The sequence below is a fragment of the Mastigoproctus giganteus genome, chromosome 14 (genome assembly GCF_048544385.1).
Source record: "Mastigoproctus giganteus isolate SK-2022 chromosome 14, ASM4854438v1, whole genome shotgun sequence".
Classification (NCBI taxonomy): Eukaryota; Metazoa; Arthropoda; class Arachnida; order Uropygi; family Thelyphonidae; genus Mastigoproctus; species Mastigoproctus giganteus.
The window spans coordinates 84,527,861-84,549,083 of NC_143588.1; the positions used below are offsets into that span (position 1 = coordinate 84,527,861).

A 21,223-nucleotide genomic window follows, 5' to 3' on the forward strand; every position below is an offset into this window, starting at 1 on the left:
GTAAGAACAGCACGGACTCCAGCCGTCGAACAGAATGTGCTGCAGCATGTACAGGGGAATCCAAGAACGAGTACACGAAGTCTAGCAAACGCAGTCGGGGTTTCCCATTGCAGCATCTGGAGGATTCTCCGAGAACAAGACATGCATCCATTTCACGTGCAGCGTGTCCAGACACAGCAACCGGAGGATTATGCACCTTGTATTGCTTTCGCACAGTGGTACCTTGGAAAATGTGCTACAAATTCCCTTTTTCCTGCCGAAGTGTTATTTTCCGATGAGGCATCCTTCACAAGGGAAGGAATTTTCAACACGCATAACGACCATATCTGGGCGGTCGAGAACCCGCATGCAATACGACGTCGAGCAGCACAGATTCAATTTTCGGTCAATGTATGGGCCGGTATTATGGGAGATCACCTCATCGGACCTTACCTGTTACCGTGTCGTCTAACCGGACCTATCTACTTGATCTTTCTGCAGCAAGTATTGCCACAACTTTTGAGAGATGAACAGATTTCTGCATCGATGCAACAGACAATGTAATTCCAACACGATGGAGCCCCTGCCCATTATAGCGGAGATGTTCGTAACTACCTGGATGTCACATTTGGTCAACAGTGGATCGGACGTGGTGGTCCCGTGCGTTGGCCTGCTCGGTCACTCGACCTATCATGTCTTGATTTTTATTTCTGGGGTCATATGAAATCGCTAGTTTATGACACCCCTGTTGACAATGCTGAGGAGCTGGTTGCAAGAATCACAGTAGCTGCCGAAGAAATTCGAAATTCGCCTGGAGTATTCCAGAATGTTCGGATGTCCATGCGTTGGAGATGTGAGGCGTGCATTGTAGCCCGTGGAAGAAACTTCGAACGCTTACTTTAATGTACCTTTTGCTTCTTTTCATGTATTATTAAAACGATTTCTCACTTACGGTCTCTTTTCTTTATGGTGCTTCTGCGTACAACACCGCTTCAGGAAAGCATTTCCGACCCCACATTGCTATATGATTTCGAGTTGTCAGGATGTACCCTACCCATCTTAGAAGTTCTGAAACGTTTAACTGAAACACCCTGTATGTATTTCCTTCAGAAATGTATAAAGTGTAGCTAGGTTAGCACTATTGCCAATCATGTGGTTAAGCGATAACGGTTCTTGTAGTTGTGATTGAGAGTGGAAAATTCTTCTGAAAGGAGAATAGTGAGGACAATCTAAAAGTATATGCTTGACTGTAAGCGGTAGTGAACAATGTGTGCATCGAGGTGGGTCATCCCCCATGAGTAGAAACATATGGGTTAGATGAGTATGTCCAATCCTTAGTCTTGCTAGAACAACTTCTTCCTGTCTATTTTGTCTAAAGCTGGAAATCCATAACGCGGGTTCTTTTTTGATTTGGAGCAACTTGTTATTACTTTGTGCCTTCCATATTTCTGACCACTGAAACATATAGACTTTTTTTATATCCTTCAAATAATCTCTATATGGTACTTTATAATTTGCTGGTGTTGTGCTGTTTGGATTTTTGGCTGCCTGATCTGCTCTCTCATTGCCTAAGATACCAGAATGCCCTGGGATCCAGCAGAATTTCACTTTATGATTCCTACTTCGTAGGTGGTTTAAGTAGCAAATGATTTGTTTTTCGATTGGTTGTGATACTGAAAACTGATTACCCAAAGCAGACACTGCACTCAATGAATCAGTGTATATTATACTGCTAGTATTGTGGATAGTGTTAATATTCTGTAAGGCTAGTTTAATTGCATATAACTCAGCAGTATAATTGCTACATTCAACTGGTAGTGATATGGAGACTGTAAAAGATGGAAAGACAGCTGCGGCACCAACTGTGGAATCTGTTTTTGAGCCATCTGTATATATTTGGTAGCTTTGTATATTGTTGAGGGCATGTTCTTTATGTAGTTGTTTGATATTTTCATTTGCCAGGGAGTTCTTTCCCCATTGCTGAAAGTGCGTATCACAGTGAGGGAGATTTACAGACCAGGGTGGATCACGAATATCGCTTTCTTTAAGTATGTTATCAAAGTCAATATTCCAGGTGTGAAGCAAATCTTTTAGTCTCATGCCAGTTGGTCTATTTTCATTCGGTTTACTGTTATAGAACGTTGTCCACTCAGGGTTGGAAAGCAATGGTCGAATGGGATGGTCTGGAAGGCTCTGAATTTTAGCTGCATAGTTTAGAAGCAACATTTTCCTTCGAAGGTGAAGTGGAGGTTCGTGTGCCTCTACATACAGACTCTGAACAGGGGATATTCTAAATGCGCCCAGAGCAGTTCGAAGGGCACTGTGTTGGATGGTATTAAGTCTGATTAATGCGCTTTTTCTAGCTGAATCATATACAATAGCACCGTAGTCTAAACGAGATCTGATAATGGCACGATACAAATGTAGTAGGAGTGTATCTATCAGCTCCCCATGTCATAGCAGAAATGGACCTAAGTATATTAAGTTTCTTTAGACAGACAGTTCGGAGGTATGTGATATGTGAAACAAAGTTCAGTTTGGTGTCCAATATTAGGCCTAAAAAACGGAAATTACTGGTGAGAGGGATCAATATACAAAGGTGAATTTATCAAATACCGTAACCATATTTTCACTATTTTCTTCTGCACACATCCTTGTAGATATTATGATTTATGTACGGGTCTTCATTTTATACATGCATTAATGGCATAATTGTCATCTAATTTTCTAGGTAATTGATGAACCACCCTATTTACGTTAACTAGTACATTTATTACTTGTTCAATAATCCCATATTGTCCACGTTCATAAAGTAAATGACAAATTTGCATAAAGAGTAATTGTGGTGATATCAAATGCTCAGTTACAACATCCAGTGGAGGCAAATGAGCAGGATATGTTGGATATATAAATTCATTTCACATGGCCATATTTGGTATCCTTCCCTCTCTTAATGAAATATGACATGTATTACATGTCATGAAAGTACTCACTTCTTGTAAAGGAAATTCATTTTGAATTAATTCATATGAAGTAGTTGGAAATGGTTTTAAATCTAATTGAAACCATAAACGATCACAAACATTACAACTAAATACAAATGAGTTTTTGTACACTAGTTTGTCACACTCACTGTCAGCTCGTGTAGACACTACAGGGATGTAATCAGGAATCTCATTATTATCCATTTCTAATTTCACTTTTTTTCGTGCATGATATTCCTTCATTCGTTCTGCTGGAGTTTTAGATTTTTGATAAGTATCAGGCATAGCAGAACTCTATGGTTGACAAGTATCAGGCATAGTAGAACTCAATGGTTGACAAGTATCAGGCACAGTAGAACTTTGTGAGTGACAAGTACCATGCATAGTAGAACTTTGTGGTTGAATTTCACGATGATTAGGAATGGTTTGAATTTCTAATTTCCTTTTCTTCCGTTCACGATATTCCTTTATTATTTCAGCTCGAGTTTTTTTGGGTGCAGTTTGAGAACTCCCAGGCATAACAAAACACTCTTGTTGAATTTCATCTGGATTCACATTTCTGTCCAACTTCCCTTTCTTTCTTTCACGACATTCCTTCGAACGCCTGGCTGTAGATTTTGGCAGTCACTAGCATATTAATCATTAATCATTATGCTGATATAATATAGCGCTTCACTGCTCAATTGTACGTGTTGCATCACTGCATGCACATCGGATTTCGTGACGATTTCTAGGTAGTAACACTTTTTTCCAAATAATGCCAGTAAAAATGTTTTAAACATAAAAAAAACCCCTTCCCATTCACCGATCTGGTCATTCCAAATGTTTGTCTAGTTCAGGCCTCAATTTTTTTAAGCTATCAACTTCCACAACAACAGATAGAAGTTTGTTCCAGCTGTTTAAGAACCTGAGGAGGGCATAGATTCAAATTCATAGAATTTGAATCCTAGTCACTAGATGCTGAAACTTACGGAACTTAAGCCTCTCTTGGTAAGAGCACCCCTTTGTTCTCAACAATCTTGTACTTTTCTGTACTTGTTCTAGCAACTCTACATCGAGTACAGAGAAAGGCAACAAGATTGGTGAGAGGAACAAAGGGTTGCTCTTATCCATTTTGAGAGTGGGAGTAATCTATAGGCCAGGTGGTTATGAAGATTATGATGAGAGCCTCTACATGCAAATAAGCATCAATGTCTTATTATGGGTGATTTTAATTTGCCTCTAATTGATTGGAACAAATGGGAAGGAAACTCCACATGGGGGCAAAATTTTTAAATCAACTAGATTATTGTTATGTGTATCAACATGACAGGGAATGTACTAGGAAAAAGAATAAGCTAGACCTCATCATCAACCACGAACCAGATGACATAATAGGGCTGACAGTACAGGAATCAGTAGCCAGAAGTGATCACGGAGTTCTGTGGTGAATTAAGGGAGAGGTAGCAGTAGTTAAATGTAAAGGAATGGGTTACAATTTCAGGAAAGGAAATTACCACGGTTTAAGGTGATACATGGCCTCTATTAACTGGTAGATATTGCACAGAGGGCGAATACAATTGAATTACGGTATACCTTAAAAACATTAATCACAAAAGCCTTGAATGCTTATATACCATTAAAAAATACTCCACATGGAAGATTCCAAGTTGGATGAATAACGAAGTTGCCAGTTTACTTTAGCAGAAAAAGACGGCATGGAAAAGGTACAGAGAAATAAAAAGTACTGAAGTCTATAACAGCTACAAACTGATTTGTAATAGTGGGGATAAGGAATTCTTCACATATATAAATGCAAAGAAGAGAAGGACAAACTAGATCAGACCCTTACGTAATGGGCATGGGGCATGGGATAGTATTTGATACCCCAGCTGAAGTTGCAGATGAACTCAACAGTTACTATGCTTCGATATTTACAGAGGAAAAACCCTTCATGTCAATGAGAAATTATGGGTATGGGAGTGAAGTTGAAAAAAATGTAATTAATGATGTTGAAATTTCACAAGTTTATTTAATGAAAACAACTTTCAAGCCTATAGGCCAGTAAGGCTCTTGGGGTTGAGGGCATATACACTATAATCTTAAGGGAGACAAGCAAACGAATGCATTGAACCACTGAGGCTAATTATGAGAGCATCACTGGACTTGGGAGTGATTCCGTTGGATTGGAAAAGTTCCAATGTATCTCCAATACATAAGGGCGGTTCTAAGTGTGAAATACTGGCCAGTCAGTCTAACTTCAGTAGAAGGGAAAATCATGGAGACAACGATCAAGGGTGGAATTCAGGATCATTTAGATAGAAATGGAATTCTGAAGGATACCCAGCATGGTTTTGTAAAGGGAAAATCATGTTTAACTAATCTGGTTAGCTATTTTGACAGGGTCACTAAAGAGCTAGACTTAGGGAATAACTTTGTTGTTTGTTTGTTATTTGGTTTTTAGGAGCATTAGCAACTAAGGCCATATTGCTCCGGGATATGCAGTGGTCATTCCCTGACCTTTCCGCATCCTCCGTATTTGGTGGTGACGGGCTCGAACCCCGGTCTAATCAAGAAGCGTGTGCTATGCACTGCTGCTCCTTCCCACCTGGCTATGGAGGCGCCAGGGAATAACTCTGATGTTGTTTATTTGAATTTCAGCAAAAGCATTTGACTCAGTCCCACATGAACATTTGGAGCGAGTGGATGGGTGAAATTAGAAGGGTGCGTGTTTTTTTTGTTTTTTTTTTTTTTGGCTGATGCTATATAAGCTTGCTTTCTTGCATCATGTGCCTTTGCTAATGAGCGGTTACTTTATAAGCTGGAACAGGTTGGAATCACAGGGAAAATCCTTAGATGGATAGCTGGATGGCTTCAGGGTAGGAGGCAGAGGGTTGTGATAAATGGTTATTCCTCAGATTGGGTTGATGTAAGAAGTGAGGGTTCCCCAAGGATCAGTATTAAGACCACTGTTGTTTTTGATTTTCATAAATGACATCAATGAAGGGATAGAGGGCATGATGTCTAAATTTGCAGATGATGTAAAGATTGGTAGAGTAGTCAATGATCACCACCAAGCAGAGCTTCTTCAGAGTGACCTAGATAGACTTCAGGGATGGTCAGAAAAATGGCAGCTATGCTTTAATCCAGCAAAGTGTCAGGTATTAACACACCTGGGGAACAGTAACTACAAAATAACTTATACACTTGTTGGAGCTGAACTAAAGCCAGTAGTGGAGGAAAGGGACTTCGGTGTTACGATCAGACTTGAAGTTCTCTGAGCATTGTAGACAAGTTGCAAGGAAGGCCCATGGTATCCTATCGATGATTTTTCGAACAATTGCAAGAAGAGATAGGAATGCCATAATCCCATTATATAAGGCTATTGTCAGACCACAACTAGAATACCATGTTCAAGTATGCGGAATGCACCTAAAGAAAGACACTTTCTATCCAAATGCTTCTTGAAAGGGTTCAAAGACGGGTAACTCGCCTGGTGAGATTGGTAAAAGGGCATCCATATGACGAAAGACTTTAAATATGTGGGTTGCAGAACTTGGAAATCAGATAACCTTAGAGGAGACTTGATCGAAGTGTTTAAGGCACTGAGAGGCATAAGTAAAATGAATGAGGTTGAAATTTTCATGGTTATAAATGATTCTAGAACTAGGGGCCATAATTTCAAGTTAAAGGGGGGGAGACTGGATTGCAGGAAGTTCTATTTTAGCCAATGAGTTATAAATTACTGGAATAATTTACATGGGTGGTAGAGGCTGACAGTTGGGGGAAAATTAAAGGGTCAGCTGCATTATTACCTATGGGAGGAGGGGAACGCATAGGTTGTCTACTTCCTTTTCTCTTATTAATTATTTAATTTTAAAAAAATTTCTTCTTATGATTATCATTATTATTTTATTTTATTTATTTTTTCCTTGACTGGTGCAGCATAAGCTATACGCTTCCTTGCACCATTTGGCCATTGCTAATACTTTTATCAGTTCCAATTCTGAATGACATCTCTAAAATAACAAACTTTCAGCAATTGTTTTTAGGCAAATTAGCATGTTGCATAATGCACCTATTGTTTTCAATGTTTATCCACACGTAATGGATGAACATGGGTGGAGTTTCATAATATTATATATTTAGCTCACTTAGAAATATTTGTTGAGCCATCCCAAATTTCATTAAAATTGTGCAAATAGAAATTCAGCAATTATTATTTCTTTTTCCATTTGTCTGTATGTAATCACTCGACTCCCAGTAGATGGACTTTCATATTTTAGACTTAGTTCTGATAGAGAAACTTGCAGAGTAATTCCAAATTTCATTGAAACTGGACCAATATAAATTAATTTTTTATTTTTCTATCCAAATGTATAATTTTACTTCCATCAGATGGATTTCAATGAAATTATATATTTGGTTTGTGTGGAACAATTTGTTGAGCCTTCCCAAATTTTATTAAAATCAAACCAAAGAAATTTTTTTGTACACATCACATAAGCTATTCCATATACTGTACACTGTGGCTGAAGCACTGGATATTATTTTGTTGTCATGTAATTAGAGGAGTGAATGGCAATAGGGCAGATGCACAGAAACAAGATGTTTTCAATTTGTACATAAAAGTAATATTTTTAAAATAAACCATGAATTATAATATGCTGCACATTAACTAAGCTGTGTTCCTGCAGGGGGGGGGGGGGAATCACAGTGCAAGAATTGCGTAAGGTGGATACTCTTATGCTGTTATTCCATGTTTAGTAATGTAATGTTCATCCAAAACAAAAGTAAGCGTAGATGCCCTATCAGTAACTAATTTAGTCCTTGAACTTACTTTCCTACCTTCCTTTTTCTTCCAATGTATTGCAAATAATCAGGTAACACAACCATTATTAAATTCATCAACACACATTATCTACATAAGAAGACAACATTTTACAAGTAAACAATGGATAATTTACTGACAAACACTTATTGGATAAATGATGTAAGGGGAGCCAAATAAAGAACTCTAAGATGGTTACTCCCTTTTCTAGCAAAATATATGTTGCAGCATATGGCATGTATTAATTTGGAAGAAAAGTCTGGGAATAGCGTTCGGGCAGTTAAAGAATGTAGTTCCAGCTAAAGCTCGATCTCTTAAAAAGGTTTGTATTTTTGATTTCTAAAAGTTGGTAGGAATGCAAATGTGCATATACTTTTCAGTTACAAGGCAAAAAAATTTAAGAGCAGTTAACTTATGCACCTGAAATGGTATTTAGGACTGAATATGATGCAAATTTTGATGTAGTAGTAGTGGTGGTGGTGGCATGTGATGCAAGAAAGCATGTGTATGAGCTTATGCAGCATCAGCCAAAAAAAAAAAAAAAAAGACACACACCATTCCCTCCAAATGCCTGTCCAGTTCCTCCTTAAATTTATTCAACTTATCAATTTCCACGACAGATGGAAGTTTGTTCCAGCAATTAACAACCCGCTGGCTAAAGGCGAATTTCCGCACATCTATTCTACATCTGTCTTTTCTTAATTTGAATTTATGCCCCCTTAGGTTCGTAATCTGAACAAGTGGAAGGATTCCATCAGAATTCAGCGTGCTCAACCCATTCAAGGCCTTATACACCTCAATCAGATCACCGCGCAGGTGCCTAGTCTCCAGCCACTGCAATTTGCAGAACTTAAGCCTCTCTTGGTAAGAGTATCCCTTCATTCCCCTCACCAATCGTGTTGCTCTTCTCTGTACACTCTCAAGCAAATCTACATCCTTCCTAAAATGAGGCCTCCAGACCTGTATGCAGTACTCAAGGCGTGGCCTGACCATTGCTTTATGCAGAGGTACAATCACCTCCTTCTCCCTGCTAGCAAAATTCCTATATATCATTGACAAAACCCCATGACCTGCCCTGGCAGCCTGTCTGCATTGCTCAGAAAACGTCATATCTGCCTGCACAATTACTCCCAGGTCTTTTTCATTTTCTACCACCTTAAGTGTAGTACCACACAGTTGGTACGTTTCTCTGGGGTTCATCATCATCATCAGCCATTTTCAATCCACTGCAGGATGAAGGCCTCTCCAGCAACTTTCCAGTTCCTTCTGTTTTGAGCACTGGCCATCCATTTACTACTCAAAGACTCATGAATTTCATCTATCCATCTCCGCCTTTGTCTTCCAGGTTTTCTTCTAGCTCCTCTTGGGTACCATTCTGTTATTTTCTTAGTCCATCTGTCATCATGTCTTCGAGCTGTGTCCTGCCCAAGACCATTTTAGTTCTTTAGTTTTGATAAGAATGTCCTTTACTTGAGTTTGCTGCCTAATCCATGTGTTTCTCTTCTTATCTAACAGTCTGATTCCCAATATAATTCGTTCCATTCTTCGCTGTGTAGTTCTTAGCTTCTCTTCCATTCTTTTGGTGAGTGCCCAAGTTTCACTTCCATAAGTCATGGTGGGGAGTATACATTGATTCATTATTTTACGTTTCAGACAAACTGGGATATTGCTCTTCAGTATTTGACTATATTTCCTGAATGCTATCCATCCAAAATTTATTCTTCTCTTGACTTCCAGCCATTTATCATTATTACAGCTAATAACTTGTCCCAGATAAGTATATGACTCCACCTTTTCAATTAGTGCTCCTTCAATCATTATTTCCCTTTCCGTGGCATACTTGTTCATCATTACTTTTGTTTTAGCCATATTCATCTTTAGTCCAAAATCCTTACTAACTGTGCATAACTGATTAAGATTTTCCTCTAATTCTTTGGGATCGTGACTTATGACCACAATGTCATCTGCAAATCGTAAATGGTTTAGGTACTCTCCGTTCACATTGACTCCTTTCTGCGACCAGTCTAATCTTCTGAAAGCTTCCTCAAGGGCAGCAGTAAACAGCTTCGGAGATATTGTGTCTCCTTGTCGAACTCCTTTCTCGATTTTAAATTTGCTACTGTCTTTGTCTAGTCTAATAAAGGATGTAGCACTCTCATATATTTTCTTCAAAATCATAATATATGGAGTATCTATGCCTTGTCTTTCCAGTGCCCGAAACATTGCCTTATGCTGTATGGAGTCAAATGCCTTTTCATAATCCACAAATGCCAGGCATAATGGTGTTTTATATTCATTTGCTTTCTCCATTAGCTGTGATATTACGTGAAGGTGATCCGTAGTTGAGAATCCTGTCCTAAAGCCAGCTTGCTCTTTCGGTTGATTCTCATCAAGTATTCTTTCTAATCTGTTAGTAATGACTCTTGTGAACAACTTGTAGATATGGGATAACAAACTAATTGGTCTATAATTTCCAATTTCTGATTTATCTCCTTTCTTATGCAGCAAAACTATGATTGCATTATTCCACTGCTTAGGCGTCACACCTTTTCTAATGCACTTTGTGAAGAGCCTTGCCAGTTTTTGTGTTATGTCTCTTCCTCCCAATTTTAACAACTCTACAGTAACTTCATCTTCCCCCGGGGCTTTCCGATTCTTCATTTTCTTCAATGCATGTTCTACCTCATCAGGAAGAATATCGGGTATGTCGTATGTGTTGCTACTTTGCAATCCATCTTCCCCACTGCTGGTATCATTCCCTCGCTCCTTGTATAATTCTCTATAGTAGTCTTCTGCTTTTTGAAGTATGCCTTCTCTGCTGTTTATATGTACACCATCGCTATTCTTCAGTTTCAGTATCATTTGTCTTTCTGTATTACTGCTCATGGCTGCTGATTTAAATCCTTTGTTTTCCCTTAATGCTTGTTCTACTTTTCTTGTGTTAAATCTTCTTATGTCCTCTCTGAGTCTCTTTCTAATGGCTTTGCATAACTCAGTATACTCAATTTTCTCCCTGTCAGTGTTTTTCTTGCTCTTCATTTGTCGTCTTTGGTTCATCATGACAAGTGTTTCTTGACTAATTTTTTCTTCTTTGGATTTCTGTTTCCCTATAGGTTTCTTGGGCTTTATCACTTTCAAAAAGTTGTAATATTCCTCGTCGATATCTTGGTCCTCAGCAGTCTGCAGAAGCTCATACTTGTTCTTAAGTTCCAGTACGTACTGCTTTTTCTCCTCTTCTGTTATCTCAAAGACCTTTGTATTATTTACTCGAGTCAGTTTTTTCCTTTCCTTTCCTACATCTATATCAAGTGTACATCTTACCATTCTGTGATCACTTCCAACATTTACCTTATTCAGGACGGTAACATCAGTCACAATATATCTTCTGTTAGTGAGGATGAAGTCGATTTCATTAGTTGTTAATCCATTTGGACTCTTCCATGTCCACTTTCTGTTCACCCTTTTCTTGAAAAAAAGTGTTCATTACTGACATTCCTTGAGATTCTGCAAATTCCACAAGTCTTTCACCTCTTTTATTTCTTTCACCAATTCCAAAATTTCCTATAGTTCCTCTTTCTGCACTGTTTTGCCTTTTTCCAACCTTAGCATTGAAGTCCCCCATAATAATAGTGTAGTGGGTTTTCTGCTCATCTAGAAGACTCTCAATTTCAGTGTACATTTCTTCGACCTCTTCATCATCATGGCTCGATGTTGGTGCATAAATCATTATAATCTTTAGCTTGTACCTCTTAGAAACCTTGAGTATTAGTCTTGACACCCTTGGTGATGTACTTTTGAATTCCAAAATGTTGTTTTTAAAATCTTTATGGACCAGAAACCCAACTCCACCTTCACTCCTTTCACTGTTTCCATTGGTGTACAGCAGATTTCCACTTGATAAACTTATAAGTGATTCATTTCTTCTTCTTGTTTCAGCCAAACCAATGATATTCCAATTCACATTTTCTAATTCCTTTTCCAGCTCTAGTATCCTGTCTTCACCGATGAGTGATCGTACGTTATAACAGGCCAAGTTCAATTTCCGTGCATGGCAGCCTGGTCGTACCTAGAGATTCTTAGCACCCTCTGCTTCCACTCTGATCCTCTCGCTGCCGTAAGAGGGAGAGTGAAAGCTGCTGGGGACTGAGGGCCATTTGTATTGTTGTGCTCTCATTGCTGGAGGGTTTGGTCTTTTCCTCTTCACGCTGACCAGGCGTCTTGAAGAGAACCACTCTACACGTTCGTTGCCACCTAAGTGACGTAACAGGGCTTACCATCGAGAAGGTGTGCATGAGTGGATTTTAGGGAGGCAGGCCAACCGGACTTCTCCTAAATCTTCTGTAATAGAGAGATATTGGATCCATCAGTGTTTTAGGCTGAGTGTCTGATAACACACAGGATACCTGTTCCCCTATAAGCCCCCTGGGGTTACTTCTCTGGGGTTACTTCTACCCATATGCAGTACTTTGCATTTGTCAAGGTTAAACTTCAGTTGCGACTTCTTAGCCCATCTGACCAAATTTTCAACGCCAAATTCCAAAAACAGTTCATATTTTTGGAATTCTATAAACTGTTAGGGAATAGTACGGAAATTAAAAAAGACACATGTATGGAAATATATAATTTAATAGGTAGATTATGTATTTTAATAGTTACATGTATCACAAAAATAGTCAAAAAATCCATTATTTGAACAATATAACAATTGGTTAATTTTAAACTAAACTAATTATAACATTAGGCATGTCTTAGTACACTGCAAAAATTCAAAACGAATGTTTATGCAATCTTCAGAATCAGTGACATTGGGATAATTAATTACTAAGAAACTCTAATATTTACAACACAGTATGTAAATTATTAATAAGAAATATTATGCGTCATACCTCTTAGATAATCAACACTATCACCTCGTTCATCATATGCACTAACAAGCCTTTTAATTCATTCATCACAATCGTGATACTTCTTTTTTTTTGTTGCCCGTGTCACTTCCACTTAAATATTGTTCAATGCGCATTTCGTTAATACTTTGTTCTTTTTTAATGCCATCGATAAATTTCCAAATGTTGGGATGATAAGCAACGACTTGTTCCTCAAATCCTCTATGCCACCCTTGAACAGAATTATTCGTTCTTGGTAATCCTTCTGGAACAAGCTGGCGTACGTTCCACATTTCATGGGAATACTTTGGTGGTCGACGAAGATGTCATCTGGTTGTGCGTCCAATCCATGTATGGTCCTTGAGGTTGTCACAGACATTCTCTCAGATATGCCAGACAAGCTGTACTTGCTATCTGGGAGTCTAAAACGCTGATGGAACTGATATTCGGGTGACACTCAGTCAAGTGGACCCAATTTCGGCGAAGTCCGGACGGTCCGTGACAGCCAAATCCTCTGCTTGCACCTTCACGATGGTGGGACTGTTAGTAATCCTGAGTATAACCTCCATGCACAAGTACATGGTGGGTGACCACCCAGATGTGAACCAACGTAAGCAGGGGTCGAGGTGTGGCGCCCACACCACATGGAAGAACGCCGCCCCTCTATGTTACCAGGCAGTACTAGGTGGTAGATGACTGTCATCAATCGGTGAAATACCACCACTTTGCTTATTGGAGGCTTGAAATGGTGGAACCCATGTTTAGTCTCTAGAGCTAAGTTCCGGTCAACCTTTCCCTATCTCTTCCATCATGCAGTATGATTGATGACTTTTGAGGTTATGATGAACGTCGTGGCGAGATCCAATATTCCTTACATTTCGAGGGTACAGCTCTAAAACGGTGTTCGCAGGCCAGCCGCTAGTTAGTACACCGGACTGAACCTATTGGTAACTCTCTAGGAAGCTTCCGGATCAGCTAGTGTATAATCTTGCTGCCTCTACTCTGCCAGATAGTGACTGGAGGGAGTCCGAGTAGTGTGTATGCGGGGAGCATTGTCAAGGCCACGTTATGTCAAGGATCTGGGTATATTCTTACCACATGTACACCATATCCAAAAATTTCATTACTTCATACAGCATGTCCCACCTACTTTTTCTTACTATTGAATACACCATGAATTGTCAAACTAATAGAGCAAGCTTATCTGCGAAAAGATCTAAACCTCCCAAGGACTTCCTAATTCATTTCACAAATATACGTGGTCTCAATTCTAATCTCAACGATGTCCATTTCCACTTGCAGTCTGGCAAACCCCATGTACTTTTTCTGACAGAATCTTAGTTATCGGTTGATTCATCTACTGCTCATCTCAGATGCCCAAATTATTCGCTGTATGATTCCTTTCGCCTCAAAGGTGGTACTTGTGCATATGACCGTTCTGATATTCCCTGTCAGAGACTTGGCAATTTGGAATCTCCTCTCTTTGATCTTCTCTGGCTTAAAATCTCTCTACCTCATTGTGTCAAATTCATCTGTTGTCTCTACCATTCTCCCAACTCCACTAATCACTTGGAGCTCTTTGACTTCCTCTCTTTGCAACTTGACTTTCTCCAGTCCAACTTTCCTAACAGTGAAGTAATTTTCCTTGGTGATTTTAATGTTCACAACTCCAGCTGGCTTCCGTTTTCTAGTCACACCGACCCAGCAGGTCGAGATGCTGAGGCTTTTGCAATTACTAATGACCTAGCACAGATTGTTCATTTACCTACAAGAATACCGGACAATCCTAATCATACAGCCAATACGCTTGATCTTTTTCTCACAAACAACCCTTCTAAGTACATGGTCGAAGTGAGAGGTCCTTTAGGCACTTCAGATCACAACTTGGTGATTGTCTCTTCTCCAATGGAACCTTTATCTCATGGCTATTCGCAACCACGTGTTGTTTGGCATTACAAGAATGCAAAATGGGATGACCTGCGAGACTTCTTTTCCTTGGTCGGATTACTGTTTCAAAACTTCTGATGTCAACGTTTGCTCAGATCGTGTCAGTGAAATTATTCTTGCAGGAATGGAATCCTTTATCCCACACTCTACTTTAAAATCTCGTCCTTTATCTAAACCTTGGTTTTCCAATAAATGTGCTAAGGCTGTCCAAGAGAAGAATGTTGCATATCGTAATTGGCTTGTTTCTAATTCTTCAGTTTCATTTTCTGCCTACACCAAAGCTCGCAACAGTTGTAAAGCAGTTATTAACCAGTCCAAACTAGAGTTTGAACAGGCTAAGAGTAGAAAACTTGCTTCTTGCCCTAATGGTAGCCAAGCATTCTGGTCTCTTGCCGAAGCTATTGGCCGCAACTTTTGCCCATCTTTGCTCCCACCTCTGTCCAAACCAGATGGTTCTGTTGCCACTTCAGCCAAGGATAAAGCTGACCTGCTAGCATCCCATTTTTCTTCCAGCTCATGTATTAATGATCTGCGTAAAACACCTCCCACCATTCCCAACACGCTCCATTCAATGCCTCCTGTGGTCTTCCGTCAAAAGGATATCAGAAGGATTTTGATGAATCTTGATGCTAAGAAAGCTCCAGGTCCTGATGGTATTTCTCCACTTGTTCTCAAAACCTGTGCTCCTGAACTTACTCCTATTCTTTGCTGCCTTTTTTCACTTTCTTATTCCAAAGGTGTTTTTCCTTCTGCTTGGAAATTTGCTCATATCCAGCCAGTTGCTAAAAAGGGTGACAAATCCCTCCCATCCAATTATCGTCCCATTGCAATTACTTCTACTCTTTCTAAAGTAATGGAGAAATCAATTAACCGCCAACTCTTAAACTACCTAGAAACCTTCCGTCTGATCAACGATCACCAGTATGGATTCCGTCAGTGTCGATCCACTGGAGATATTCTGGCTTATGTTACCCATTTATGGACTAATTCAATGGAAAGGTTCGGTGAAACACAAGTAGTTGCTCTTGACATCTCAAAGGCTTTTGATTGTGTTTGGCATAAAGGTCTTCTAAACTAGCTTCCATCTTATGGTTTGCCAACTGTTTTTAGTAATTGGTTATCCAGTTTTCTCTCTGATCGCTCACTGAGGGTGATGGTAGATGGTTCTCTGTCTTCTAACTTCTCCACTAATGCCAGTGTTCCCCAAGGTTCAGTTCTTTCCCCCACTCTTTTCCTCTTGTACATCAATGACCTTCTTCCATTGACTGAAAATCCTATCCATAGTTTTGCCGATGATAGCACATTGCATTCAACTTTCCATTTTGAGAAACCTTGTCCTGCTCAGTCAGCTTCAACCTCTCGAAAATCTGCTACCAATTCCTTAAATGCCGATCTTCAGGTAATTCTCCAGTGGGGCAAAGACAACTTAGTTGATTTCAACCCTTCTAAAACTCAGTCTTGTCTTATATCTCGCAAAAAGGATTCTTCTGCTCCTATACTTATCTTTAGTGACACTCCGATTTCTAGGCAAAATGATATATCTCTTTTGGGGATTACCCTGACTTCTAATCTCTCTTGGCACAAGCACATTACAAATATTGCTTCCTCTGCATCTAAAAAACTTGGTTTTCTCTTTCGCTCTCGGCGTTACTTTTCTTCCAAACAGCTGCTCACTCTGTATAAATCGCAAATTTGCCCTGCCATGGAATATTGTTCCCATATCTGGGGTGGTGCCCCCAAAACCTCTCTCCGGCTTCTTGATTCCATTCAGAAGAGGGCAGTTAGGTTAATTAATGATTCATCTCTAACAGAGTCTCTCCACTCGCTTTCTCATAGACGCACTGTTTCTGCTGCATGCCTCTTCTACAGATACTTCCATGGGCACTGTTCTTCTGAATTGGCTTCTATAATTCCTGCTCTCTCTTTCAAAACAGTCTGAACACGTGCCGCCACCAGCCAACATCCATTTACTGTCCAACTTCAAACCCACAGAACCAACTTTTCACCTTCCTCATTTATTCATTCAACTGCCGTTTTCTGGAACAACCTTCCTTCATACGTATTTCCTGAAAATTACAATCTACAGAAGTCCAATGTCAACAAATATCTTCTTTCGTCTTCTTAACCTCAAACCCAAGCAAGGTACTAAGTACTATAGGTTCTAATACCTCTCGTGTTTGGGGTTCACATAAAAAAAAAAAAAAATCTATCCTCAAAATAATCAACAACTTCTTGCGATTCTGGCGGAAAAATACCATTTTCACACAATTGTTCAAAAACGATCGTCACGATTGGAGTGGGCACAAATGCAATTGCTGCCAAAATTCGCATATTTAAAGCAGAATTAGCATCAGTTTCATAACGTTGTTTCAATCCATTATTCTGAATGGAAAGAAAAATACATTGTGAAAAGTGGAAAAAACAACCCCATTGCGAAGCGTCAGGAAAAACTCTTCTGCAAGCATTCATCATCGCCGATTCAAAATCTATAGTTATTGATTGCGGGGAATAGCCGGTTCCAATATTTTCAGCCGCTGTAGTAGAGATACATATGTTTCCTCAGACTTGTTAGGCAATAATGCATAAACTAATGGAAGCGATATTTTTTCCTTGAATCCATGTATCGTATACAGCTGATAAAAAAGTAAGGGAACAGTTTTGAAAGTCCCATCGGCATACCAGTGTTCACTTCGCGCTAACAACTGCAAATTTCTTTTCGTACTGAAAATTAACATATGATTGTCCTCGGGTTCAGAATCAAATTGTAGAAACACTTCTCCATTGCATGATGTTTTATATTCTTCTGTAAAAACTATGTCTCTACAATGCGTTGGAAGAACTGGGTCATCAAAATTTCGATTTCTCATATTTCGGATTGTTCATTTCATTGTATCTCCACTTGGAAGCTTAGGGGCTGCTGCTTGGCTACAGATTCTCGAAACATTTGAAATAATACTATGAGGCGTATTATTTGTTGTTTCTGCATAAGTTCGAATGGTATCAAGAAGTTGTGCTGCCTCAAACTCCTGCTGCGTCTCCACAATGATTGTGCTCCTTCCATGTTTTAACGATGGTGTTATTTACAGTAGTAACTCGAGCGGCACATTTGGTTTTTTGGTAATTTTGACACTTCCAAAGAATTTTTGTTTCATTTTGCCTGTCTTTATAAAACACATGTCCACTAAAGCACAATTTCGGTTTTCCTTTTTCTGATTTCAAAAATTCCACCGACATGATGCGTTCACAAACTCAAAAGGATGAAAAATAAATTCAAAATAAGAAAATGTTGTGATTGCAAGAGATTATAAACATATAAGTACCTCGATAATCGCCACGCCCTACCCCCACTCCCCTAAAACATGCTACTTAAGTTAAAGGGATTAAGTAGGTACCTACCTAATTCCAATTTTGGAAAATAACAAGCAATTAAATTAAAGCACCTGCAATGGTATATATTTCTAGGAAATGTATACCTAGCATATAACTTCCATTTTTAGCTGCACTTAATTCTTAAATAACACCTTATTTTCAATTTAAAATGACCAATAAATTTATATAAATTATATGTATTGCCCGGCGATAAAATATGCTAGCCATCATTTGTAGACTATAAATTGTTTATGCGGTAAACTGCTAGCGATTAATTGCTGGCGGTGAATTGCGGGCGACAAACTTTCCAGGCTCCACCTCTGGTGTACAATCACCTATGGGAATGAAATTTCACATGTCAGTTATTGAATATGTCAGTGGTTTTCGACCCTTTTTTTAATAACGGCATCCCTAAGTAATTTATTTTATTTTGTGGCACCCCTACTCAATTTTCTGCCTGTTAGATCCGATTCTCTTTCTGTATATCTAATATTAAAAAATATGTTATATGATAGTTATTACAATAATATAACTATAAACAAAATTACAATTCATAATAAAAATTATATATATAATAATTTTATTCTTTATATAGAGGTTCTAAATAAACATCAATTAAAGATCATTACAAAATTAAAAAGATACTGTACACCTTTTTATAATGAAATAAATATATAAATTTTAAAAAATAATAAGTTTAAATAACTTAAACCCAAATTACGTGGCACCCCTGGAATGTTGTTGCGGCACCCCGATTGAAAACCACTGGAATATGTAGACAACTTATATTAAAAACGGCATCGTCCTACTGATGCTTTATCCAGGTCAGGGTACAAATATTTTGATACCCCCTCATAATGGTGCTTTAACCAATCAGTGTGCAACATGAAAATTTCCTGATCAACAGTTAAGTGACATTTGGCACATTATATTAACCAACAGCTACACACTTGACACTTTAAGTCAGATCTTTGTGAGATGTGGCATTTTTGTATTATCTTCAAAGAAATCCAGTGTTTTTCCTTATTGAAAAAAAAAAAAAAAAAAAAAGCCAAACTTTATACTATGGGGAGAAATAATAATTTAGTGCTATTCAGCGACAAATGAGTTACTTTAAAAAAGGATATATACACATAAACACAACTTACATACCTCAGAGGTCTCATGCCAATAAATGGAGGTGGCATAGCAAAAAATGCAGCAGCTGCTGCTGCTGCTGCAGGTGGCACTTGATCAAAGAAAACTTCACTAGGTCCATAAAATGTTCCTCTTCTAGGCAAATAAGTATCATAAGGATGATACATTTCATAAGTTGAATCACCAACTGGAGGAGAAGGAAATTGAGCAGATGTGTATTTAATCCCAGGTGAGAAGGGAAGTGTCCCTCCAGGATAATTATTCATATCAGGAGGCATAACATCAGAAGCTAGGTGAATAGGAAATGCACCAGACATTGGATGCACAGCTAAGTGGTCTATAAAATCAGCTGACTGCTGGCTGAAAGATGAAGAACCTGCATGTGAAATGTGGTTACTGGATGAACTTGAGCCTCTTTCAAAGGGACAAATCTCTATGCCATTACTGTTATATTTTAAACTATCACCTGATTTCACAGCATGATATCCTCGAGTGGAATGTGGCTGAGCTTGAAGGGTTTTACTTTGAGATGAAATTTTATTAGTCATATTATGAATTGTCCCTATTGGTGATAATCTAGTAAGCTGAGAACTATTTCCTGTGTAATTTGAGTGAAGAGGTGTCAAACGATCTGTTTCTGTGCTATTTCTTGAAGATGGAGGTTTCTGAAGAGTGTGATATCTGCTACTTAAATTTCTTGGGAAATTTTGATAAGGATATGACACTGGTTGTGTTTGATTATGAGCGTTAGACGATATAACTGAACTTTTACCTGAAGAAACGGAGGTACTTGTTCCACAATTTAAATGACTAGATGGAGGAAATGTATTCTGTCCTAGAGATATGCTGTTGCTTAATATATTATGATTTACTACATTGCCAATGCCCTCACTATATGTTTCTGATGACAGAGATGAGTTTGAGGATGATCGTAATGGTCTTACAGAAGGATGTCCAATAACAGAATTGTTTATATATTTCCCATGATTATTCAGAGCAGAACTATTTCCCTTTGTTTCACCAGTTCTCCTTTCAAGCTGTGAGAAAAAGGGAAAAAAAAATCAAGTCATAATAATGTTAAAAATGTAAAAGGCAAAATCAGAGCTCTACAAAATACTTACTAAAATTATCGCTAAACTGGATTTAAAAAAATACTTTAAAAACATAAAAAATTACAACTTTAGAACCTTTTTTCCTAGAAAATGCTACTTTAATTATCTAAAATTTTCTAAAGATTATGAAGGGCTCATAAATGATTAATTGGCTAAGGTAAAGAAAGCCAACACGAGAACCACAGGAAACTTTGGGTAACTTAGAGGGAAAATTGGATTGCTGCTACTGCACTCTAGCACTGTTCGCTCAGTAAACAGATGGTAGGTGTTATCAGTCTGGAGCAGAAGTCGAGAACGATATACGTAGGTGCAAAATGCAACGAAATGATTGGTGGTGGGCATGATAGATGACAAGATACTGTGTAGTCATTGGTTGGCAACGTGTATTTATGAGTAAAGAACGGAAAACAAGTAATAGTAGCGATGAATCTTTTAAAGATGGAAGGAATTTGTAAGGAAAACAAAACGTTGCTTGATTTTTTGATGAAAACTAAATTAATAAGACAGAAATTGTACTGTTTTAAGTGCAATGATTATTTTAAACTAATTGAATCATGAACAGAGTCATGTGGAAAGTTCTGGCATTGTAAAAAAATGTTCTGCGCAAGTTTCTTTATTAAAACATAGTTATATGGAAAATACAAAACTTCCATTAAAAGAGATTATGTATATTACATACTTTTGGTCAATGTGCATGCCAGTAACCATGACAGCATTCCATCTGGAGATTTCGAAAGTAACAGCAATTAAGTTTTATAAGAAACTAAGATATTTTTGCAGTTGTTAAAAAAAAAAAACCCAATAAGTTGGGTGGATCGGGGGAACTATAGAAACAGACGAAACTGAATTGGTAAAACCAAAACATCACAGATGACGAAATTTAACTGCTAAGAAGAAATGGGTGTTTGGAGTACTTCAGAGAGAATCAAAATTCGTGTTCATGAAATTCATAAAAAAATTGGAAAGAAAAAACTTTTATGCATTATTAGAAAAGTAGTGAAG

The 21,223-nt window shown here is 38.3% G+C and overlaps 1 protein-coding gene across 1 annotated transcript in view; it reads right to left on the reverse strand.

The window, feature by feature from the left end:
- LOC150075308 (uncharacterized) overlaps positions 1-21,223 on the reverse strand; it is a 142,935-nt gene that overhangs the window by 71,910 nt on the left and 49,802 nt on the right. Inside the window, exon 5 of the mRNA XM_090388440.1 lies at positions 19,125-20,146. Within this exon, the coding sequence (XP_090244566.1) occupies positions 19,125-20,146 (1,022 nt within the window). The remainder of the gene's footprint in view (positions 1-19,124; positions 20,147-21,223) is intronic.